Below are 18,045 nucleotides of genomic sequence, written 5' to 3' on the forward strand. Positions count from 1 at the left end.
ACCTTTCTCCCCTAGTAAAAAAATGAGTTCAGTGAAAATAAAAGCCAGTGTTACTTTTACTTTTCTGCCAATAATTTACAAAAGTAGTCAAAGTAACCCCAGACATTCCCACTCTCATGTAAAATTTGCATTATGTCAGCTGTTTATTTCTTAGACAGTATGAGAGAGTAAATGTTAACTGAGTAGACATATTTATTGACATTATACAATGTAAGAAATCAGCACATGATTACATTCAGAGCTAGAAATATAGGGTGGGCTATAAGTTTTTATACACAGGAAAAACACATTTATTTTGGCCAACCGTTTTTATTCATACAGTATGTGCTATATGATTGACCATTGTTTCAAAAACACATATTAATACGTGAAACAATGGCAGTCTGAATAAAAATCGTTGTTTATGTTTATTGCTGTTTAATGTTTATTTTTCCTATGTGAGGAAAATTATAGCCCACCCTGTAGAGACAGCACCTCTGGATAAAGGAGGCTGTACTCATGAGGATTACTCTTCATGAACAATAAAAGGTTTAACTTGCATTTAGTGGCATACCATCTAAAACACAAACAGAGTAGCCATCCAGTGGTGTTTACCTTTGTGAATAATCAGAGCTCAAGAAGACAAGTCGAAGAGCAAGGAAGATTGTGATCATTGTCATAAATGAATGAGTCTGACAGCCCTACTCGAGGATTTGTTAACGGCCATCAGACGATGTTGAACTCGCACACAGAGGCCTTCTCAGCCCGGCAGCTCTCATCAAACCACTTCCCGTTGGCGGTGGTGGAGAGGATGGCGCAGTTCTGGCTGCGGCCTCCGTCCGGCTGCAGGGTAATCTCCGTCTCCCAGTTCTTGAAGCGCACGTTGGAGCCGGACTGGTCCACCCACTGGCCTTCCGTCACCATGTCGTTGACCCCCAGCCACACGTGCTCCTCGGGCCCGATGCTTTGACGGACGTAGCTGTAGAGCTGGTCGTTCTCGTCTCCGGTCAGAGGTGTAACAAGATTACCTCCTTTGTTGATGCAGTCTTCACTGGCTGCATGGAAGTTCTTTTTCACGGGGTTAGCCAGGAAACACTTTCCGAGGATCTTTGTGCCTCGCAGACAAACTGAAGGGCGAAGTGAGACAGTAGTGAGTGAGTAAACAACACTGCAGTGCACTATGTGATCATTTCAGATACATTTAGAAAGCAACAAGACAAGTGCAGGTTGAAAAAAAAGGTTGAGAAAGTCCTCCCCCCCAAAGAAATAAATAAATCAATAAATACATAAATACATATAACAAAAATAAAATAAGAATAAATAAATAAGAATAAGAATAAAATAAAAAGAAGAATAAAATAAAAATAATTTTCTGATTACCCAGCCTGCTTTGTAGTTGAAATCATCAAACATACAGAATGCTGATAATGTGTCAGCTTTCTTCCTTTAGATTGCTTGGGCTACTGTTTTAGCTGTAAGCTAGCTCATTGCTAATGCACCCAGGGACTGTTATGACAAAATTGCTTGGGGTAAGTGCATGACAAGTCATCTGTGGGCCCACGATAATGTGATCTATCCTAGTAAAGCCTGACCCTTAAAACAATTGCCTGAAAAATTTAAGTTTCTGGTACTGAAATGTTTTTTAGCCTTTTTAACAAAATCCACCAAAATATTGCTATATCAATTTATTTATAATATTTATTTTGTCACATTTTCTAAACTGGCAGTTTTGGATTTTTTTTTACTATGGTTTTAAGTAAATATGCACACCCACTGAATCATTGTCAAAATCCTTCTCATCACCTACAAAGCTCTGAATTACCTCGCTACCCCATACCTCACAGACCTCCCCCACCATCACTTGCCGAGCCGAGGATTGTTGGACGCCAACCTCCTGACCCCCATGTCCAGTACCATGCACCGCACCGTTGGTGATAGTTTTCTTAGCTGCTGTCCCAACCCTCCTAACACCCTTAACTCAGACTCAGTCCTCTCCTTCAAATCAACTGAAAACCAAACTTTTCAACAACTTTTCTGCTTTTCTGTCATCTGTGTTATAGTCATCTCTGTTTGGTAAAGTGTCTTTGAGTACCTTTAATAGCACTATATAAATCTAATATATTATTATTATTATTATTATTATTATTATTATTATTATTATTATTATTATTGTTGTTGTTGTTGTTGTTGTTGTTGTTGTTATCATATTTTCTGACAAATTTTCAAGGAAGTTATTTATCATGCCGCTGAGATAGGGGTTTTTGAAACTCATATATCAAATATAATATGTTTGGTGTTAGAGATTTAAGTTCTTAACTCTTTAGCACCACAACTATTTCATTTAAAAGTTAAAAAAAAAAAATCCTTCAGTATCTTAAGTCATTGTCACAGCCCTTATCTCATCATGTTACATTACACCCACAGGTTTGTTACACCTGATCTGGACTGTGGGGTCAGTTAAAACATTTCACTCCTTGTATCTAAGATTGAGCCATGCATTTTCTGTTTGTGTTGCACAAACATTTACTAGGCCATTTATAAGCAGACACTTGAAGCTAGTGTCTACAACAGTTTGAAGACACTGGGTTAAAAGAGCTAAAAGTAAGAGACAGAAATGTCAAAAATGTTACAACTGTCCTCAGTCTCCCCTATCATTAAGCAGTACAGTTTTTCTGTGATCTACACATTTCTTTCACTCCACATCTTGTATTATTCATAAAGCAGTGTTTTCAGTACCAGTACCTGTTTGTAAGGCTTGCTGCTCTTTCAGCAAGTTCAGCTCCTGAAAAATGTCATTAACCTGTCTCTTCAGCTCCTCGATGGCAGCGCTATTTGCAGAGTCTGTTTAAGGACAAAGAAATGATCTTTAATCTCTTCATTCAGTGATCTTAAAGGACTTACATCCTGCTTCAGTGATGTTATTCAGAGAGAATATTCAACAAGTGAGAACGTTGTTATCATTCACAGAGTGATGTTATTGCCGAGTCCTACCTTTCTTTCCGTTTTTTCTCTTTGGGGTTGTCTGCTGGAGTGTGCAGTGTGTCAGCAGAAGAAGAAAAAACACCAAGAGATGCGCTCTCACCTCCATGCTTCTCATGAAAACACTTCAAATCCTCCCTAAAGACACAGTTTTGATGCGGCGGCACAGCAAGCTCCTCTCAGGGCTGAGCTCTGGCCAGACAGAGGCTGTTATGTGTTTCACACACAGCTCAGAGCTGAGTGAGGAAATCTTATCTCAGAGAGAACAAATGTTTCACAGATGTTTAACAGCCGTTTGTGCTGCTTTTGAAATGCTGAGGGTAGATGGATGGTGGGCAGGATTGTGCAGTTAAGTAGTGCTCAGACAAGCATGACTCAGGTTCCATATGTTTGTAGGTTACTGATAAATTACAGCAGTGTGTTTACGATGGTGTCGTAGATTGTAGATTACACGTAAATAGAATCGAAATATCTTTATCTGTTATCTAACAGACCAAACTCAAGTTAACTGATTGCAAATACTTCTTCTGATGTTTTCTAAATAGCTGCTTGCTAAATGAACTGTGCATTTTCCCCCTGCCAAAGTCTCTGTTGTGTTTCTGCAGTGGCTCCATCAGGCCAGAGGTTGAATGTTTTGGGGTCCGTCCACATAACACATCTGGATCTCCTCAGCAAGCTGGATGGGGTGCAGCTGACATGTGACAGAGACTTATATAATGGACACTGATGGGAATCTGATGTTTGTTTATGTTTCTAGTTTCTGAGGATAGCCTTAGAGGACTTAGGATGAGGCAAAGAGGCTGTTGTGAAGGCAGCCTTTGGCCTCTCAACCATCTGAAGTGAATGGACAAAACTTGTTTAGTAACTTTAAAAATAACAAGTTAAAAAAATCTATCCTTGCACAGTGTGTGCTGATAGAGTAATGGAACATTACAAGCCTGTTTCTTGTACCAGGCTGTAGACATATTTATTTTTGCTTTGTTTGACTGTGTGTGTGTGTGGTTTTCTGCAGCTGACTCCTGGGGAGCTGCAGTTTTTCGTCCTGAAAGATTTTTGTGATTCTAAAGAAATCAACTTCAGATCAACACAGGGAAGACCAAGGAGCTGGTTTTAGACCTTTAAAGAAACAAGCTCCCTCCTCGCACCTCTGAACATCCAAGGAAGAGACATTGAGATAGTAAAATCTGGGTATTCAAACTAGATTGGTCAGACAACTCAAATGCTCTATACAAGGAGCAGAGCACACTGTGTCTGCTCAGGCCCGTGTACATGGAGGGGGCTCTGACTAGACTGGCGAAGAAAGCCTGCTGCCCTCTGGACCCTGTGGAGGTGGTGGCTGACAGGAGCTGATGACCAAGCTGTCGTCGCTGATGGTACACAGATTCAACACCCTCACAGAGACACTAGCATCACTGGAAAGTTTGTCCAATTACAGGCTCCGTCACCTGTGGTGTCTCACTCAGAGATACTGCAGATCTCTTCGTCTGCCATGATAAGACTTCATAACCACCAGTTAACTTTTAGTCATGTTAATGTTGAAATGTTGTAAAATAACTATTTTTCACTGCCATTTAATATATCTATATACTTTATTGCTACAATTCTGTAAATTTTCCTTTGTGGGAAAAATTAAAGGTTTTATGTTATCTTAGCTTTACTTTATGCTATGAAAGTGGAGGTTGCTGCTTGGAGCGTAGTAAGTGTAATTTATGAGTCTTAAACTCTCCATTCAGAAGGAAGATAAATGGTTAGTGTGAATGTAACTTTCATAATAGGTTACAAAAGAGGAAGACACACATGTGAAGAGATCTGAAGATTCCATTAAAAAGATTAAAAAAAGACAAAAGTTATATATATAAAAAAAAGTCCAAGAAAACAAAATCAAACAAAGATCTAAAAGAAACCACAAGAAAACCACAAAGGACCCATTAACACAGAAAAACAGAGATGATATTCATACTAGGTAACAGGCAACAGGTGTGGACACAGGTGAAACTAAGTGAATTAAAGTCGATAGAAATACATAAAGACAGGAAGTAATACTAAACCAGACACTCAGGGTCAGGAACTGCAAAACACAAGAGAAAACACACACAGGAGGACTCCAACACAAGACAAAGATCATCAATAAGCACAAGAAACACATACAAATAAATACAACTGAAGAAACATGAAAGGAGATACAAGAGAAAATTACAAAACAAAACAGGGAGTTACAGACAGAAAATATTAGCAGTCAAGATTTATACTCTGACTTAATATTATTCTTGACTTAGAAAAGTGTGGGTGTGGTGTTGTCTGAGATCATGTCCTTTGGAGAGGCAGGATTAAATGTTTAAGTGTTATTGTCCTGGGTGTGTTCTTCAACTGTTTTAATGTTTACATGATGCAAAAAAAACCACAGACACAGAGTTTGATTTTAACAATATATTTGAAACAACATTATTTACAAAATAAATTAACATTGAAGCAGGCTGTGTAAGTAATCCAGCAGTTTAACATTCATTGAAAATAAGTCATTTATAATGTACAAAAGTTCAGGCAAAGGCAAAGGCAGCTTGTTCAATGAACAAGAAAATATACAGGATAATAAAAACGGCCAATCACGGCGTACAAACGCTGCCCTGTGCACAGCAGGCACGGTGACGCTCAGAGTCTCTGATTCAGAGCTCAGCGTCTCAAAAGTTCAGACAGTGCAGGGGCCACAATTTAGTGTTTACTGAATGCATAGTTAGTTATTTCAGCCCAGACTATCAGCTTTTCTATCAACACATCATCTTCCACAGAGTAATCCTGTTTATGTGTAATACATGTATGATATTATAACGTAGGTTGTTTTCTGCTGAGATGAAAGCAGGTAGCACTCTCTGTCTGATGCTGTATGGAAGGCTGCGTTTAACTGAATGAAGTTCATCATGTCCGTACTGCTCGAACTCACTTTTCTATCACTAACTATTACATACTTTTACATCGTGTGCCTCTCTGATCTGTCCTATGGATTTAACACTTTAATTTAAATTTCTTCTTATCTTTTTTAATTCTCTTATTGCAACTTCTGCGACAACGTGCTCTGTGCGTTGGTTATTGCTCAGTGACTTTTTGAGCGTTTCAGGTGATACGAAGCCCTTTGCATTGCAGCTCTACTCTCATTTAAAACCAAAGGAGGAAAACCAAACACTGCAGCTCCTTTGCTGGTTTATCTATCTGGGTATATTTCTTACATACTTCATATTTTCAAGGATACTCTGACCTGTGGAGTGTAGAAAAAATTTAAAACACTGACAAAATTCACCGGAACACACAAGGTTTCAAAATCAACACAAAATAAATACGACTGAATGAAAAACATGACACGAAAGAAAACACACGTCTTGAGGTAAAGTCATGCAGGAATAAATTAAGTGTGCTTCATGGACAGCCAAAAAAACATGATGCCTCTTCTTGATCTGTTTGCTGTGTTGATTTCAAGCCTCTACAGACTGTAAGGCAGGCAGTGTCCCTCTGGTTTATGTCGGGCACAGCACTGTAAAAGCAGGAGAGACGATTATGAGCAGAGCTGTGAGTGAAGAGGATTTAAATATTTACACTGCAGGAGATAAGCAGGAGGAGGACAAAAGGAAAGTCACAGTTTTATCACCAGCTGCTGCTAATATCTATCAAATAAAATCTAACTCTGCTTCTGAAGTACTGAGACTGAAGGTGAATACTTGCAGACATACTTTTATGCCACTATTTCACAAAACTATCAGCTGCAGGGTAAGAGGAGCTGGTGAGTGAGTGTTGATCCTAAGAGGGATGAGCCATGCTGCAAGAGGTCACCATGTGGGTCAGGAGAGAAGTGAGAAGGAGAACAGTGGGGTCAGACTGCACTACAGTGTGGTGGCAGAGGGGGGGCGCTCTCCCAGAGCGAGCAGCAACCTCACATCAGTGCACACATAATGTGAACAAACCTCCTCATCCATCGCTCACACCAGAGCTAGTGAGCGCAAGGCAGCGACAAGTTAGATCACAGGAAGTGGAGACAGAGAAGATGAAAGGATGAAAGCAGAGCAAGAAAAGAAAAGCTACGTGTTTGAATGCTCTTTTTTTTCCAAAGCAGCAGAAAATTTTACCATCAAAAGCAGTTTAACACATGAAAAGTTACGGCTCACAACTCTGAATTCACCACAAATACTTTACAATAACGTTTTTAACCATAAGATAAAAACTATTAGTCACAATATCAAACTGTAGAAATACTCAAGAGTTCTAATCATGCATTCAGGAGACACTGGAGTAAAAGAACAACTCATTACACACAAACCTATCCATCACTTTAATCATCCGCTAATAGAGGTTAATCTGAACAATATATAAACTACATGCTAAGTAGTCAAGGATCAACACAGTTTTATCCTTCTCCCTACTGTATAGCTAAAATGTATCTATTATCTAATGCTTTATTTACATTTATTTTTTCATGAAATTAAGATAAGCTATATAACTGATGAATTTATATAATCATATTGTCTAATTTAAATCCAGACAGTATAAATGAATAATGACGAAAAAGTAAAAATAATGTAAATTATAGGTCATTGCATGTTAAAGGAAATGCTGATGTTAGTATATATTTTTATATATATTCATTTATATGTTAAAAACTAAGAGGTTAAATGATTTGACTTTAATTCATTAATGAATTTCTCTTTTTTGGAAATGTGTAAGAAGTTCAATCGGTGATTAAACAGTTTGTTTTTGTTTTTAGATTGTTTGCATAATTGCAAAGTTTTTTTATTTTCTGATTTTTCTGTTCAATGCATGAATCTAATATGCTGCACAGACAGTTAATCCAGATACTAGCTACCAACTCTTATCCCTAGTTGGGCCTTTGAGTAATTGGATCATAAAATGTACATTTACCAGCAATAAAATGACAAAAAAAGTTTACAGAATAACAGTGCAGTAAAAAACACTTTCATTCATTCATTCAGAAAAATTGACGAGCCACTCGTGTCGATAAATTCAACAAAGTCTGTGTGTTCAGAAATTCAAAGAAAATAATTTCCAGTCTCCCACTGGAAAAAGTTTTGCTCCAATGTGCAATGACAATTAATGTTCAAATTTATATATTAAAACCTAGATCATATGAAGGTGAAATCAAATTCTAACAGGAGAAAAAAAAATCTAAAACAGCTAAAAAAATTGTTAGAAACTGTGAAATGAACAGTGCAACTTCCAGAAGAGAGAAGCTCACCTTTGAGGATGTAGTCTGTTAAAAGGCTGGGCACCTTGTCGCTGTCGTCTCTCATTGCATGTAAAACTGAGGTAAGAGAAATTAAGACTTCATGAATCCATCAGGTTCCTTACACTCAAGTACAGTTGATGATGTCAATAAAACTCACTTTTAGTGAGGATCTGGAGGTCTTCCAGAGACGGGGGGTGGCCTTTCTTCTCGTATGGAATGACTGTGGTCAAATACTGGAAAACATTGCATTAAAAACAGATGAAGAAGGGGATTAGGTTTACAATGGTGTTTGTTTGGGTTGACAGCTGCATCAAGAGAAGAAAACAGGAGGAAAAGCAGCTAGGAGAAAAATAGACAGTAACCTGTTTTTCACTGCACCCGCTCCCAAAAGTTTGTCTGAAGCTATTCTGAATGACAGAGGAGAGTCCCTCCATGCTGAAGCGCTGAGGAGGAAGGAAGAAAAGCAGGAGAATATCAGATAAGAAGAGGAGGTTTAAGGGTAAAACAGCAAGAAATGCTGAAAGCATGGAAATGACACATTGTAAGCAAGCCAACAATACAAAGATCTGAACAAGAGAATCAAGAACCAGACAGATAATCCCATGTTGTCTGAGAGTTACAGCACTCACTGATCCAGCTGTCTTCTCCACCTGACTCTGCGACGTCCCCGCTCCGCCTTTAAGTTTCTTCTTCTTCTTCAACAGTTCCCGGTGCTCCTTCTGACGGTTTTGTACGTCAATGAGTGCTGAGATGAAACTGTTCTTCACCTCTTTCTCAAAGTCCAGCTCGTCTCTGAGGGCCAGCTGCTGCACCAGCTCCTCAGAGAACCTCCTGATGTTCGTCTCCGTCTCCTCCAGTCGCTCGTTCAGCTCAGCCACGCTCAGGATTCTTACTTCTGGATCAAAGACACACAAAAAAAGCTTACTTTACTTTTTGATTGTTAAGCTGCCACCCACAACTGTGATGTATTCAGACCATTCAGCTGAAAACTGTTTTGGTGGGAATGTGGCATTTCAGCTTTAGTTAGATAGATGTCACATCTGCCATATGTAAATTTACCTCCCATATTTTAAATATTGTAAGAAGAATTATTCCTTTCAGATTTTTCTCATTGTTCATATGTTCTTCAATTCTACAATTTCATTTAGCAGATGCTTTTGTCCAAAGCAGTGAACAACACAAGCAAGAATTAAAACATGAGGGAAAACCTTAGTTGGTGTGACAAAGTGCTACGAGTTATTTGGCTGCAGGTGCTGCCATTAAGGGCAAGAAGAAGTGTTTTTTTTTCTTCAAGTTGAATTATGTAGTCATGGCTAACCACAATTTCAACCTTCAACATTGAATGCTCAGTGCTAAATATTCACTAAGAGCTGGGTCTGAGACTTTCTGACTAATTCTACCCCTGAGGACAAAGAGGAGAAGGGACAGATTAAGTGCCTAAGTGTTCCCTGAACAGATGAGTCTTCAGACATCTCTTAAAGTAAAAAGGGACTTTGCGGATCGTATGGAGGTCTGCCAGAAGAGAATACGATGCATAAAATCACAAGGGCCTGTACCAGAAGCTGTGTGGCCTGTTGTATCAGGTGAGATCTGATTTCCTGATGTTTAAGAGGGCATATCGACAAGATCGAGCAATCAAGGCCACATGAACCTTAGAGCTCAGCTGGTCATCAATCATGACACCCAGATTTCTGGCAGTTTGTGGGCACAAGTTGGTTGGAATCAAGCAGGACGCTGATATGTGGTTGAACTGAGGGGCATACTGGAAGGACATGTTAGGTTTATATATATAATCCCGTGTCCTTCAAAAAGCGTTCACAGGTATTTACTTTCATATTAAAAAAAGACTCACTTAACATTATTCAAAAGGAAGGGGATTATGGATTGCCTAGAGCCTATTCTTTGCTGTGGATGCGCACAAATAAAGCTCTAGTGAGAATTCACAGCAGTTAGAGGACGTCTCTGGGATCCAGTTTGAATGAAAGGAAACACATCATGCAGAGCTTCACTGCTAGAAAGTTCTTTCCATCAGAAATTAACTGTTGCTGTGGTTTTCTCATAAAACTTTTTGGCCACAGAAAATATTAAGAATCACCAGATTTATCCTATTTTTTCTGAATGTTAAGTAAAGCTGTCACTGCTCTGTCACTTACCTTTCAGATTTTCTGAAACGTACAAAATGCTAAATTACGAACACATCTTTGACGTTGTGATACAACCGATGCAGTAACAAACAAAGAGACAGAGAATTCTGAGGATAAATGAGTCCTGACTCATAGACACTCACTTTTCTCAAAGCTGGGACTGCTGGTGGCCCGCTGGACGTCCAAAGACAGCATCGAGAGGTCCGACTGAGATGGATTATGTGCTGCCTCTGTTTCAGGAGAGTCCTGCATCATCTCCTCTATCTCCTCGATAACCTGCGCCGAGCATCAACACACACACAAATTCATCAGAGAGAGGCAGCACTCTGAATTACCCAGTGGACATCAGTTATTAAATCTGTATGGGAAACGGAAGGATTAATTCCAGCTACGTTAAACTGCTGCTCTTCGGCTGCATCAGGGATAAACTGGAGGTTAACATGTTACTTACCTGCTCTGCTGTGAAGAGTGGCTCATCTGCCAGAGAGGAGACAATGATGGAGTGCATGTCCAGCTGCTCCCTCAGCTCCTCGTCGTCAGACAGCTCTGCTGTCACATCAGTCTTCTTCTAGTCAGGGGCAGAAAGAAGGGAAAGGAATTTAATCAAAGCCCTGAACCCTGGCACCATGAATATTTGAGATTTGTGAGATATCAGAGATTTGGAGGGAGGAAGTAGTGTGGGTTGAATGAAAAATAGGACAAAGGAGGGCGGAGTCACCCACAGGTTTTTCCTTCAGGTTAAATGTAGGAATGTGGAGGGAGCACGTTCGAGACTTTTTCCAATCCACCGGCATCACACAGCCGTAGTTACTGGTCAGAGCGTTCCAGATTCTGTGAAGAAAGGGGACGATGTCAGGCCAAGTTGTTAGTTAACACCAACATGTTCAAAGCTCTGTTCAAACTGCTGTTAAATGTCATCTACCAGAGACAGTCACGCCAGATGTTAACTGGGGCATGGAGTCTGACAGATGTTGGCATTTACCACTCAGAGAGTCTAAAAAAAGACGCAGCTGAATTGCTTTATGGGAAATGTAGGACTAAGTGTGTTTGGTGTTTGACCTAAATTATTAAAGCCATTAATTATTTGGAGTTATTTCCCAGTGTTCAATAGCATAATTTAAAACACATTCATTGTTTTGAAAGCATTTTGCTACGTTTAAAAACTGAAGTGGTAGATTATCTCTTTTGTAAATTAATTAATGTCGTGTAAAAACCACAATGACGGTGCAGTTGAGACAGATTTAAGTACAAGAGATTTAAGGACATGTGAAAAATCCTAAAAGACATCAGAACCAAGAGAACCAGTCATATTAAATAGTATTAAATCTAAAAAAATGTCTAATCCACACATGCTGTCATGGAAATTAACACTTAAAGATACCATAAAGCCCACGATGCAACAGAGATTAAGTTTTTAACATAAGATTTAAAAGTCAGAGACCTTTTCTCAGGCTGGCACAAACTGTTTTACTTCACAAGTAAAGTAGCGGCACACCCTGACACATTGAATGGAATAAAAGAGGATGATACTGCTTTACAATGATTTCAAAGCTGGAACATGTGACACCATTTTTGACATTTTTTTTTTCTAACCATATAGCCCACACAAAAGATAGCTAACATCTGTTAAAAATTAAAAAAAGGAAAACAAATAATCCTCAAATTTCTGAGGTAACCAGAAAATAATTTATTACTATTTAATTTATTTTTTCAACTTCTGACTCGTGTAATTATTTATTTCAAGACATAACGAGGTGTTTGTAAAACAAAATTTTTAATTAGAAGAAGCCTGAAACAAGTGAATCTGAACCTAAAGATAAACATTAAAGTGCTCACATGAGAAGAGCACACCAGGTGGTGAAGTCATATCTGTCTCTAAAAGTCATTTGAGGACACATACCAACAGCATGCCCATGTTAAAGCACCTGTTTGGCTGAATGTTGAGGGTTTTTTGTATCCTTCGTTTCTCTATGAGTGCTCTGACAGTATTAGCAGCCCCCTGTCCTGTGTTTTGATGACCTCATTAAAGATGGTGGCAGAGTGTTTAACCCATCACATCTTAAAGAGACACCGTAACAGCTCTCTCTTTATTTCACTGCACATAACTTGTCGTTTTTTTTAAGTAAATCAGATAGTGTAAAGACTTGCATACAAACACACATCGTTATAAACAATTTCCCGCCTGCAGACAGGCCAGACATAAAAACACTCACTCGTCTTTCTCCAGCAGGGTGTCCTCGCCGATAACACTAACGGGAGCGATGCTGTCTGTCTTTGCGTCAAAATTGTGAAAGCACGCCGAAAGCTTCTCGTCAAAATCATTCACTAAATCCTCCATGGACTTGAAAACACCGGTCCCCCCCGGCGAGAAGCTGCCGTCGTGCAGCTCGGGGAAATCATCATCATCATCACCCTCGCCCGGTAGGAGCTGCAGGGCTGCTGCCGCCTCCTCTCCCGCCGCGGTAGTAACGGCTGCTCGGCCTTTCTGTGGCAGCAGCCGCTGGTCTACCACCATGCTAAGATCACTGAAAACAGGCCAGTCTTCGTCAAAGTGTGCAATAGGTGCAGCCATTGCCCGGACCAGCCTAACAGCCCTGGGTCAATAATGAATGAGTAGCGGGACTGGCAGGCCTCAGCATCCTCTCTGAATGCCTGCTACTTCCCACCGAGAGCAAGGCTGGGCCGGACAGTATGGCTGCTCCGCTCCGGGAGGCCGACTAGTGGCTAAAAGTGACTGGATGTCAAGCTGCAGGGTAACTGTAGCAGGAGATCATTATTACCCACAACAGCTTTTAGTTTTTAAATAAAGCTCAAATGTGCCAATAAACTTGTTCAAAAGACCTTTCAAACCAATCTTAATACTGATAATTTCATCAAGTGGGGGACATTTTTTGTGGGAAACACCGCTTTATTTCTACAAACTGCAAAATAAACAAAAATCATTCTACAATCCTGTTTCAAAAAACAAAAAAACAAAAGGTGACACAAACTAGGAGTGTTGACAGAATTAGATATGACAGTAACATAAAAGAACCAGCGCCCCCTCTGGTTAGAAAAGGAAACACCCAAACATCGTCTGAGTATTCCTCTGCTTCCTCCACGTTGCTAGTGGCAACAGACTCCAAACAAACTGAGGGAAACTCTGGAGATCCCCGTGACCACCAGGCCTCTACCTGACCCACTCAACAATATCTTGACCAGGTGCCTCCCCCGTCTCAGGTGAAATGAGCTCACCTTTGTCCATGTTGAAGAAAATGAAGCGCACCCCACTGCAGGGCCCGCTGGATGGAAACGGGTGAGTTTGGTTGGGCTGCTCCCTGAGAAAGAAATAAAGATGAGTGGAGGTCACAGACAGGTTCTTTTAACTGTGTTTGATCTGCAGGAGCAGACAGAAGGTGCCTTTCAGGAGGAATCTGTTAAAAGGTGGGTGGTCTTCACATCATAAAGAGGCAAAATTCTCTGTTTAAGATAAAGTTAAAAACAGTTATTTACAGTGGAGGAACATACAGATGCTTTATTATGACCTGAATGTAATGTTTTGAGATCTTAATTGTCAAAATATGATAAATGTTGTTATCCATTAATTTTTAGTACTGTTTCAATGAAAAAAAGAAAAGAAAAAGGGGTTAAGAAAGTTCATTGACTGGTGAGAATTATGAGTACAAGTGCTGTGTCATTCAATCACACGTTCTTTAATCTATGACTCTTTAGTTTTTCTTTTAAGTCTGGAAGGAAACTTCTTTCCAAAGCCAAGAGTAACACCTTCAGCATTCACCTTTTAAATAATAAAATGAAATAAATTAAAACTTATAAAAGAAGAAAAGTTCATTTTTGCATGAAAGTGAAGCCATTAAAAATTAATTTCATGAATGAGAACACTCATTGTGGAATACTGATTGAATATTTTCAGTGATGCGTGTTTCTAACAAATTTGTAAGATGGTTGATTGATTATTCTAGAGAAACTCACTGAATGTTGTGCTGTAGGAATATAATGTCTCACTAACAATTAAAGCACAGTATAACTTACTAGTTATCACTCTACTTTGACAAATGTATTTTTACCGTTATTATAGCCCTGCTATCAGTAGCAGAAAAACCACGAATGTTCCTTTTTTTAATTTCACAAGTTTTGTTTTTAGAAATTCAGGCTGAATTGGCCAGTGATGATGACAAAAATGACGTTAAATCCTCGGGTCAGGATCTTCCCCTGAGCTCTAACACACATCACAGCCCTGCCTCTACTCCAAAGGCAAAAGCCCTGATTAAGAAAGGTATGATTTACAGCATTCATTTATTTCTTTGTGATTAGGGTAGAGGCTACTTTGACTCACTTCTCTTTGCATTCAGGTGCTCCACCGAGTAACTTGGAGCTCATGTCTGCCATGATGCAGCGGATATCCCTCCTGGAGAAAATAGTGAGGAGCCAAGCACAGGAGATTGAGCAGAAGGTGAACACACATCTCCAAATGAAGAGCAAAGTTTTGATAGCAGACGTGTCACTTTAAACATGTTTTTATGTCTGAAGAATAAAAGGATTTCCTTCTTGGAAGAAAAAGTGAAGCTTCCGAAAGGCTCAGGTAACTAGTTTTATCAATATGTTTCCACATACAAGTCCTCCACTTGGGCTACATCTCATGAATCTGTGTGTTTAGATAACACCTGTGATCAGAGGGATGATGCTGAAAGAAGATGCCAGCAGCTGCAGAATCAAGTGTGTGAAATGGAGGTAAGCTGAGCTGATAAAACCTTTTTATTCTTATCCTTATGTTATAATACTGACCCCACTCTGAGTACTGCTGATCCTTATTCTGCAGAGATTTCTAAATGATTATGGTTTGATCTGGGTGGGAGATGAAAACGAGCCACTTACCACAGAGAGAAGCTTCTGGCAGCCAGGTAGCTTCCATCTGATTAAAATGTCCTTAAAAACTAAAGTGGTTTCTTTTTCTGAATCTAATTCCTAACTTTACTGTGCAAGATCCCTCTGAGGTCAACAGCTTTCACATGAACTTTGACCTCGTGCTACAGAGGATTGAGGAGCTCAATGTCCTCGCAGGAGACGGAGAGAGTTTTATTCAGTCCACATCCACTGGAGCTCAGCTGGCAAAGAAGGACCCCATCCAGCTGAGGCTGTACAGGAACGGCATCGTCATGTTTGACGGTCCATTTCGCTCTTACCAGGAACAGAGCACCCAGGTTAGCTTTACAGAAGTGCAAGTGGCTCAAGTTATACATTATCTTAATTTGTCTGTTTAGATTCTGTCCTTGGTCTTTGCAGCGGTGCATGCAGGATCTGATGGATGGGTATTTTCCATCTGAGCTTCAGGACAGATTTCCAGATGGTGTTCCCTTCCAGGTTTGTTTCTGCCTGTCTGAAAGAAATGTTTTAAATTCAAAACTCTTTGACTTACAGTGATTTCTTTTTTTTTTCAGGTTCACGACAGGCGAGATGAGGAATTTGTTTCCAGATTACTGTGGAATAAATTTCCTGGAGAGGGACAGGCTGTTCTGAGGGATAAAGATGAATCATCAAATGTTGACTACTCCACATCACCTGGTCTGTATCCACTATTATACTCTTCACTTCATTCCACTTCATCCACTTCATTCCAATTCTTTGAGCTGTGACACTAATGAAACAGGAAGAGGTGGTTTGTGCTTGGATTACTGTGACTTACACACTACACACCAATTCTGGGGTCCTGTGGGTCAGGATGGGTCACTTCAAGGCAAATCAGAACCAGCACAGAACGTATAATTATAAACAGATCAACAGCAATACTCCTAGTGTAAAAAAACAGCAGCTGGGTGAAGATGAGGAACTTCATTCTCTTCTGGTTACAGAAAAGAAGATTAGCATGGATCAGTTTCTGAATAAGCTACCGAGGATGGTGGTAAAGGCTGGTCGTGTGATTGATGTTCGTAACTCACTGAAGACTATCCTGCAGGTGAGGAAAGATCAGTAAAAAAATCAGTCCCTATTCATTTATCCTTCACTATTTCTTGCAGACTTTTCTGCCTGTGTACGTAAACTCACTCCTAATCATTCTTCTGTCACCAGGGTTCATCTGACGCCCAGAGCAGCTCAGTGATCCTCGTAAACACACCAGCACTGCAAGTCATGAGAGACAGGTATGACAGGTGTTGACAACTTCTGTCACAGCACACTCACACTTTTATTACAGCCAGTACTCACACTGATCTGTTATTACAGTGGAGGGAGTGATGTAATAACGCTCAAGATAAAGTCAGAGGATGGGAATCATACTTACATTCTCAGAATGAGTTCCTCAGAGACAATTGGCAGCCTGCGGCAGCACCTGGACAAACACAGGTGACAGAGAATACACCTCCTCACACAGACTGTGTCCCTGTGTGCAAAATGTGACAGTTTGCTTGTGTTTTACAGAGGGGATCATCTCAGTGGTTATGACATCATCAGTGTGTACCCACAGTGCTGTTACGATGACGACAGCCACACGCTCCTGTCATGTGGACTCTCAGCTAATGCTACTCTGCTGCTGCGTCACAGGAGGCGTCCTAATCACAGACTGAAGTCATGAAATGAACCTACAAGATTGTCATGCAAGGCTTTCAAGAGGTTTTTCTTTGAAATCTGCCTTTTTTTTTCTTTTTACACCTCTGACTCTATGAATGAAATTCTTTTTTAAACCTTATTAATGTGCTGTGCTCATATCTTCAAGTAAACTGACACTTTTACTGCATGCTCAACATCAAGACTGAAACTGACACATCTAAGGGGAATTCTGCCACCTTGGGTTTCTGACAGCTCTGCTCTCCTGTGATGTTCACTTGGAAAAAAAGACCCACAAAGATCTTCACACTTAAACTTCAGAAACTCCTGTTCCACAGATATGAATGAAACCATCTAACTTAATTCAAAGAAATGAGACCGAGTGTGTCAGAGCTCCATTTTTCTAAAATTAAAACGGGCTCTTTCAGAGAGGCTCACTGGGATCACTTCATTATGTAACACGAGCACAGGGATAGCTGTTCCTGCCTAAATAGTTTCCTGTCACTGGAAGATGAAATGCTAAATTTTCTGATATCAAGAAAAGAAAATGTGTTTTTTTAAGGAGATTGTGTGGCACTTCTTAAAGGTAGTCTCCCTAAAACATAAAATGTCAACTTTTACAGGAATAATCCTGCTCAATCGTCTCTTACGGGCCCTTTTACATGTGTGTCAGTGTCTATGTCTGCCTTGAACCCCCTCCTCTGCCTGTATGTTGATGTTTTGGTTGTATCAGCAAATTTCTGGGTGGAGAATAAACGTGGTTACCTTAACCAATCACAGCGGGCCCAGTCCGCAAGTATTTCTGCGTGTTGATTAGCAAGTGGAAGAAGCTATCCCGAGTGGCTATGACAGTAGAGCTAGCACAGAGAAAGAAAAACAACCAAAGTGAAACGAAAGGCCAGATAAAGCTTTTTACTAAATTTGGGTGAAGCTTGGCTCGACTTTCACTCGCTTTCAGGCACTTGGAGGGTATCGCGGGATGAAAAGTGACGCAAGTGGCTTTCTACTGGGCAGGTATGTGTCAAATATCTCAGTGATCAGCTTGTGCTAACAGGCAAAGTCAGGTGCACAGCTCTTGAGTCTCTCCCATGTAGAAAGGCGATGCTGCAGGTGGTTGCTGGGCCAGAGAATGTGTTCACATAGTCACGGTCCAAAGCTGTGGGTGTGAGATGCAGCTGG

At 40.1% G+C, this 18,045-nt stretch overlaps 3 protein-coding genes across 8 annotated transcripts; 1 reads left to right on the forward strand and 2 right to left on the reverse strand.

Annotated features, from left to right (window-relative positions):
• Positions 1-82: 82 nt before the first annotated feature.
• clec3ba (C-type lectin domain family 3, member Ba) lies at positions 83-3,147 on the reverse strand. The gene is made up of 3 exons (XM_074683968.1): positions 2,971-3,147; positions 2,722-2,820; positions 83-1,106 (listed from the first exon to the last, which is right to left on the reverse strand). The coding sequence occupies exons 1-3, from the start codon at positions 3,074-3,076 to the stop codon at positions 706-708; spliced, it is 606 nt and encodes a 201-aa protein (XP_074540069.1). The 5' UTR covers positions 3,077-3,147; the 3' UTR covers positions 83-705.
• A 2,223-nt stretch (positions 3,148-5,370) lies between these two features.
• On the reverse strand, positions 5,371-12,901 carry fez2a (fasciculation and elongation protein zeta 2a). 4 transcript variants are annotated; one of them, XM_074684283.1, is made up of 9 exons: positions 12,543-12,901; positions 11,052-11,160; positions 10,781-10,894; positions 10,473-10,605; positions 8,815-9,080; positions 8,548-8,628; positions 8,343-8,418; positions 8,195-8,260; positions 5,371-6,481 (listed from the first exon to the last, which is right to left on the reverse strand). In XM_074684283.1, the coding sequence occupies exons 1-9, from the start codon at positions 12,899-12,901 to the stop codon at positions 6,465-6,467; spliced, it is 1,221 nt and encodes a 406-aa protein (XP_074540384.1). In that variant the 3' UTR covers positions 5,371-6,464. The 4 variants fall into 4 exon arrangements, with proteins under 4 accessions (XP_074540384.1, XP_074540383.1, XP_074540386.1 ...); XM_074684282.1 differs by having other exon boundaries at positions 10,781-10,897; XM_074684285.1 differs by lacking the exon at positions 8,548-8,628.
• Positions 12,619-17,568, forward strand: ubxn11 (UBX domain protein 11). Of its 3 annotated transcripts, none has more exons than XM_074684278.1 (15): positions 12,619-12,750; positions 13,439-13,624; positions 13,712-13,752; positions 14,471-14,602; positions 14,679-14,779; positions 14,857-14,908; positions 14,984-15,057; positions 15,146-15,227; positions 15,310-15,527; positions 15,610-15,687; positions 15,765-15,888; positions 16,176-16,279; positions 16,393-16,463; positions 16,546-16,665; positions 16,741-17,568. In XM_074684278.1, exons 2-15 carry the CDS (start codon positions 13,554-13,556, stop codon positions 16,892-16,894), a joined length of 1,422 nt encoding a protein of 473 aa, XP_074540379.1. In that variant the 5' UTR covers positions 12,619-12,750; positions 13,439-13,553; the 3' UTR covers positions 16,895-17,568. The 3 variants fall into 3 exon arrangements, with proteins under 3 accessions (XP_074540379.1, XP_074540381.1, XP_074540380.1); XM_074684280.1 differs by having other exon boundaries at positions 13,718-13,752; XM_074684279.1 differs by lacking the exon at positions 12,619-12,750 and adding an exon at positions 12,978-13,082.
• The last annotated feature ends 477 nt before the right edge of the window (positions 17,569-18,045 follow it).

This window comes from Halichoeres trimaculatus, unplaced genomic scaffold, assembly GCF_033239565.1.
Source record: "Halichoeres trimaculatus isolate MK-OKI-2021-1 unplaced genomic scaffold, fHalTri1.1 fHalTri1_scaffold_12, whole genome shotgun sequence".
NCBI lineage: Eukaryota > Metazoa > Chordata > Actinopteri > Labriformes > Labridae > Halichoeres > Halichoeres trimaculatus.

What these genes read in the sequence shown, in the direction of transcription:
- clec3ba (XM_074683968.1), bottom strand. Translation starts at nt 3,076, where the DNA reads ATGAGAAGCATGGAGGTGAGAGCGCATCTCTTGGTGTTTTTTCTTCTT. An exon ending in GAGAAAAAACGGAAAGAAAG is followed by an intron (nt 2,821 to 2,970) that starts GTAGGACTCGGC and finishes GTCCTTAAACAG; the next exon opens with ACTCTGCAAATAGCGCTGCC. An exon ending in GCAGCAAGCCTTACAAACAG is followed by an intron (nt 1,107 to 2,721) that starts GTACTGGTACTG and finishes TTCGCCCTTCAG; the next exon opens with TTTGTCTGCGAGGCACAAAG.
- ubxn11 (XM_074684278.1), top strand. Translation starts at nt 13,554, where the DNA reads ATGAGCTCACCTTTGTCCATGTTGAAGAAAATGAAGCGCACCCCACTG. An exon ending in GAAGCTTCCGAAAGGCTCAG is followed by an intron (nt 14,909 to 14,983) that starts GTAACTAGTTTT and finishes CTGTGTGTTTAG; the next exon opens with ATAACACCTGTGATCAGAGG. An exon ending in CAGCACCTGGACAAACACAG is followed by an intron (nt 16,666 to 16,740) that starts GTGACAGAGAAT and finishes TGTGTTTTACAG; the next exon opens with AGGGGATCATCTCAGTGGTT.
- fez2a (XM_074684282.1), bottom strand. Translation starts at nt 12,901, where the DNA reads ATGGCTGCACCTATTGCACACTTTGACGAAGACTGGCCTGTTTTCAGT. An exon ending in ACCCTGCTGGAGAAAGACGA is followed by an intron (nt 11,161 to 12,542) that starts GTGAGTGTTTTT and finishes CTTTCTTCACAG; the next exon opens with AATCTGGAACGCTCTGACCA. An exon ending in CCTCCAGATCCTCACTAAAA is followed by an intron (nt 8,261 to 8,342) that starts GTGAGTTTTATT and finishes CTCTTACCTCAG; the next exon opens with TTTTACATGCAATGAGAGAC.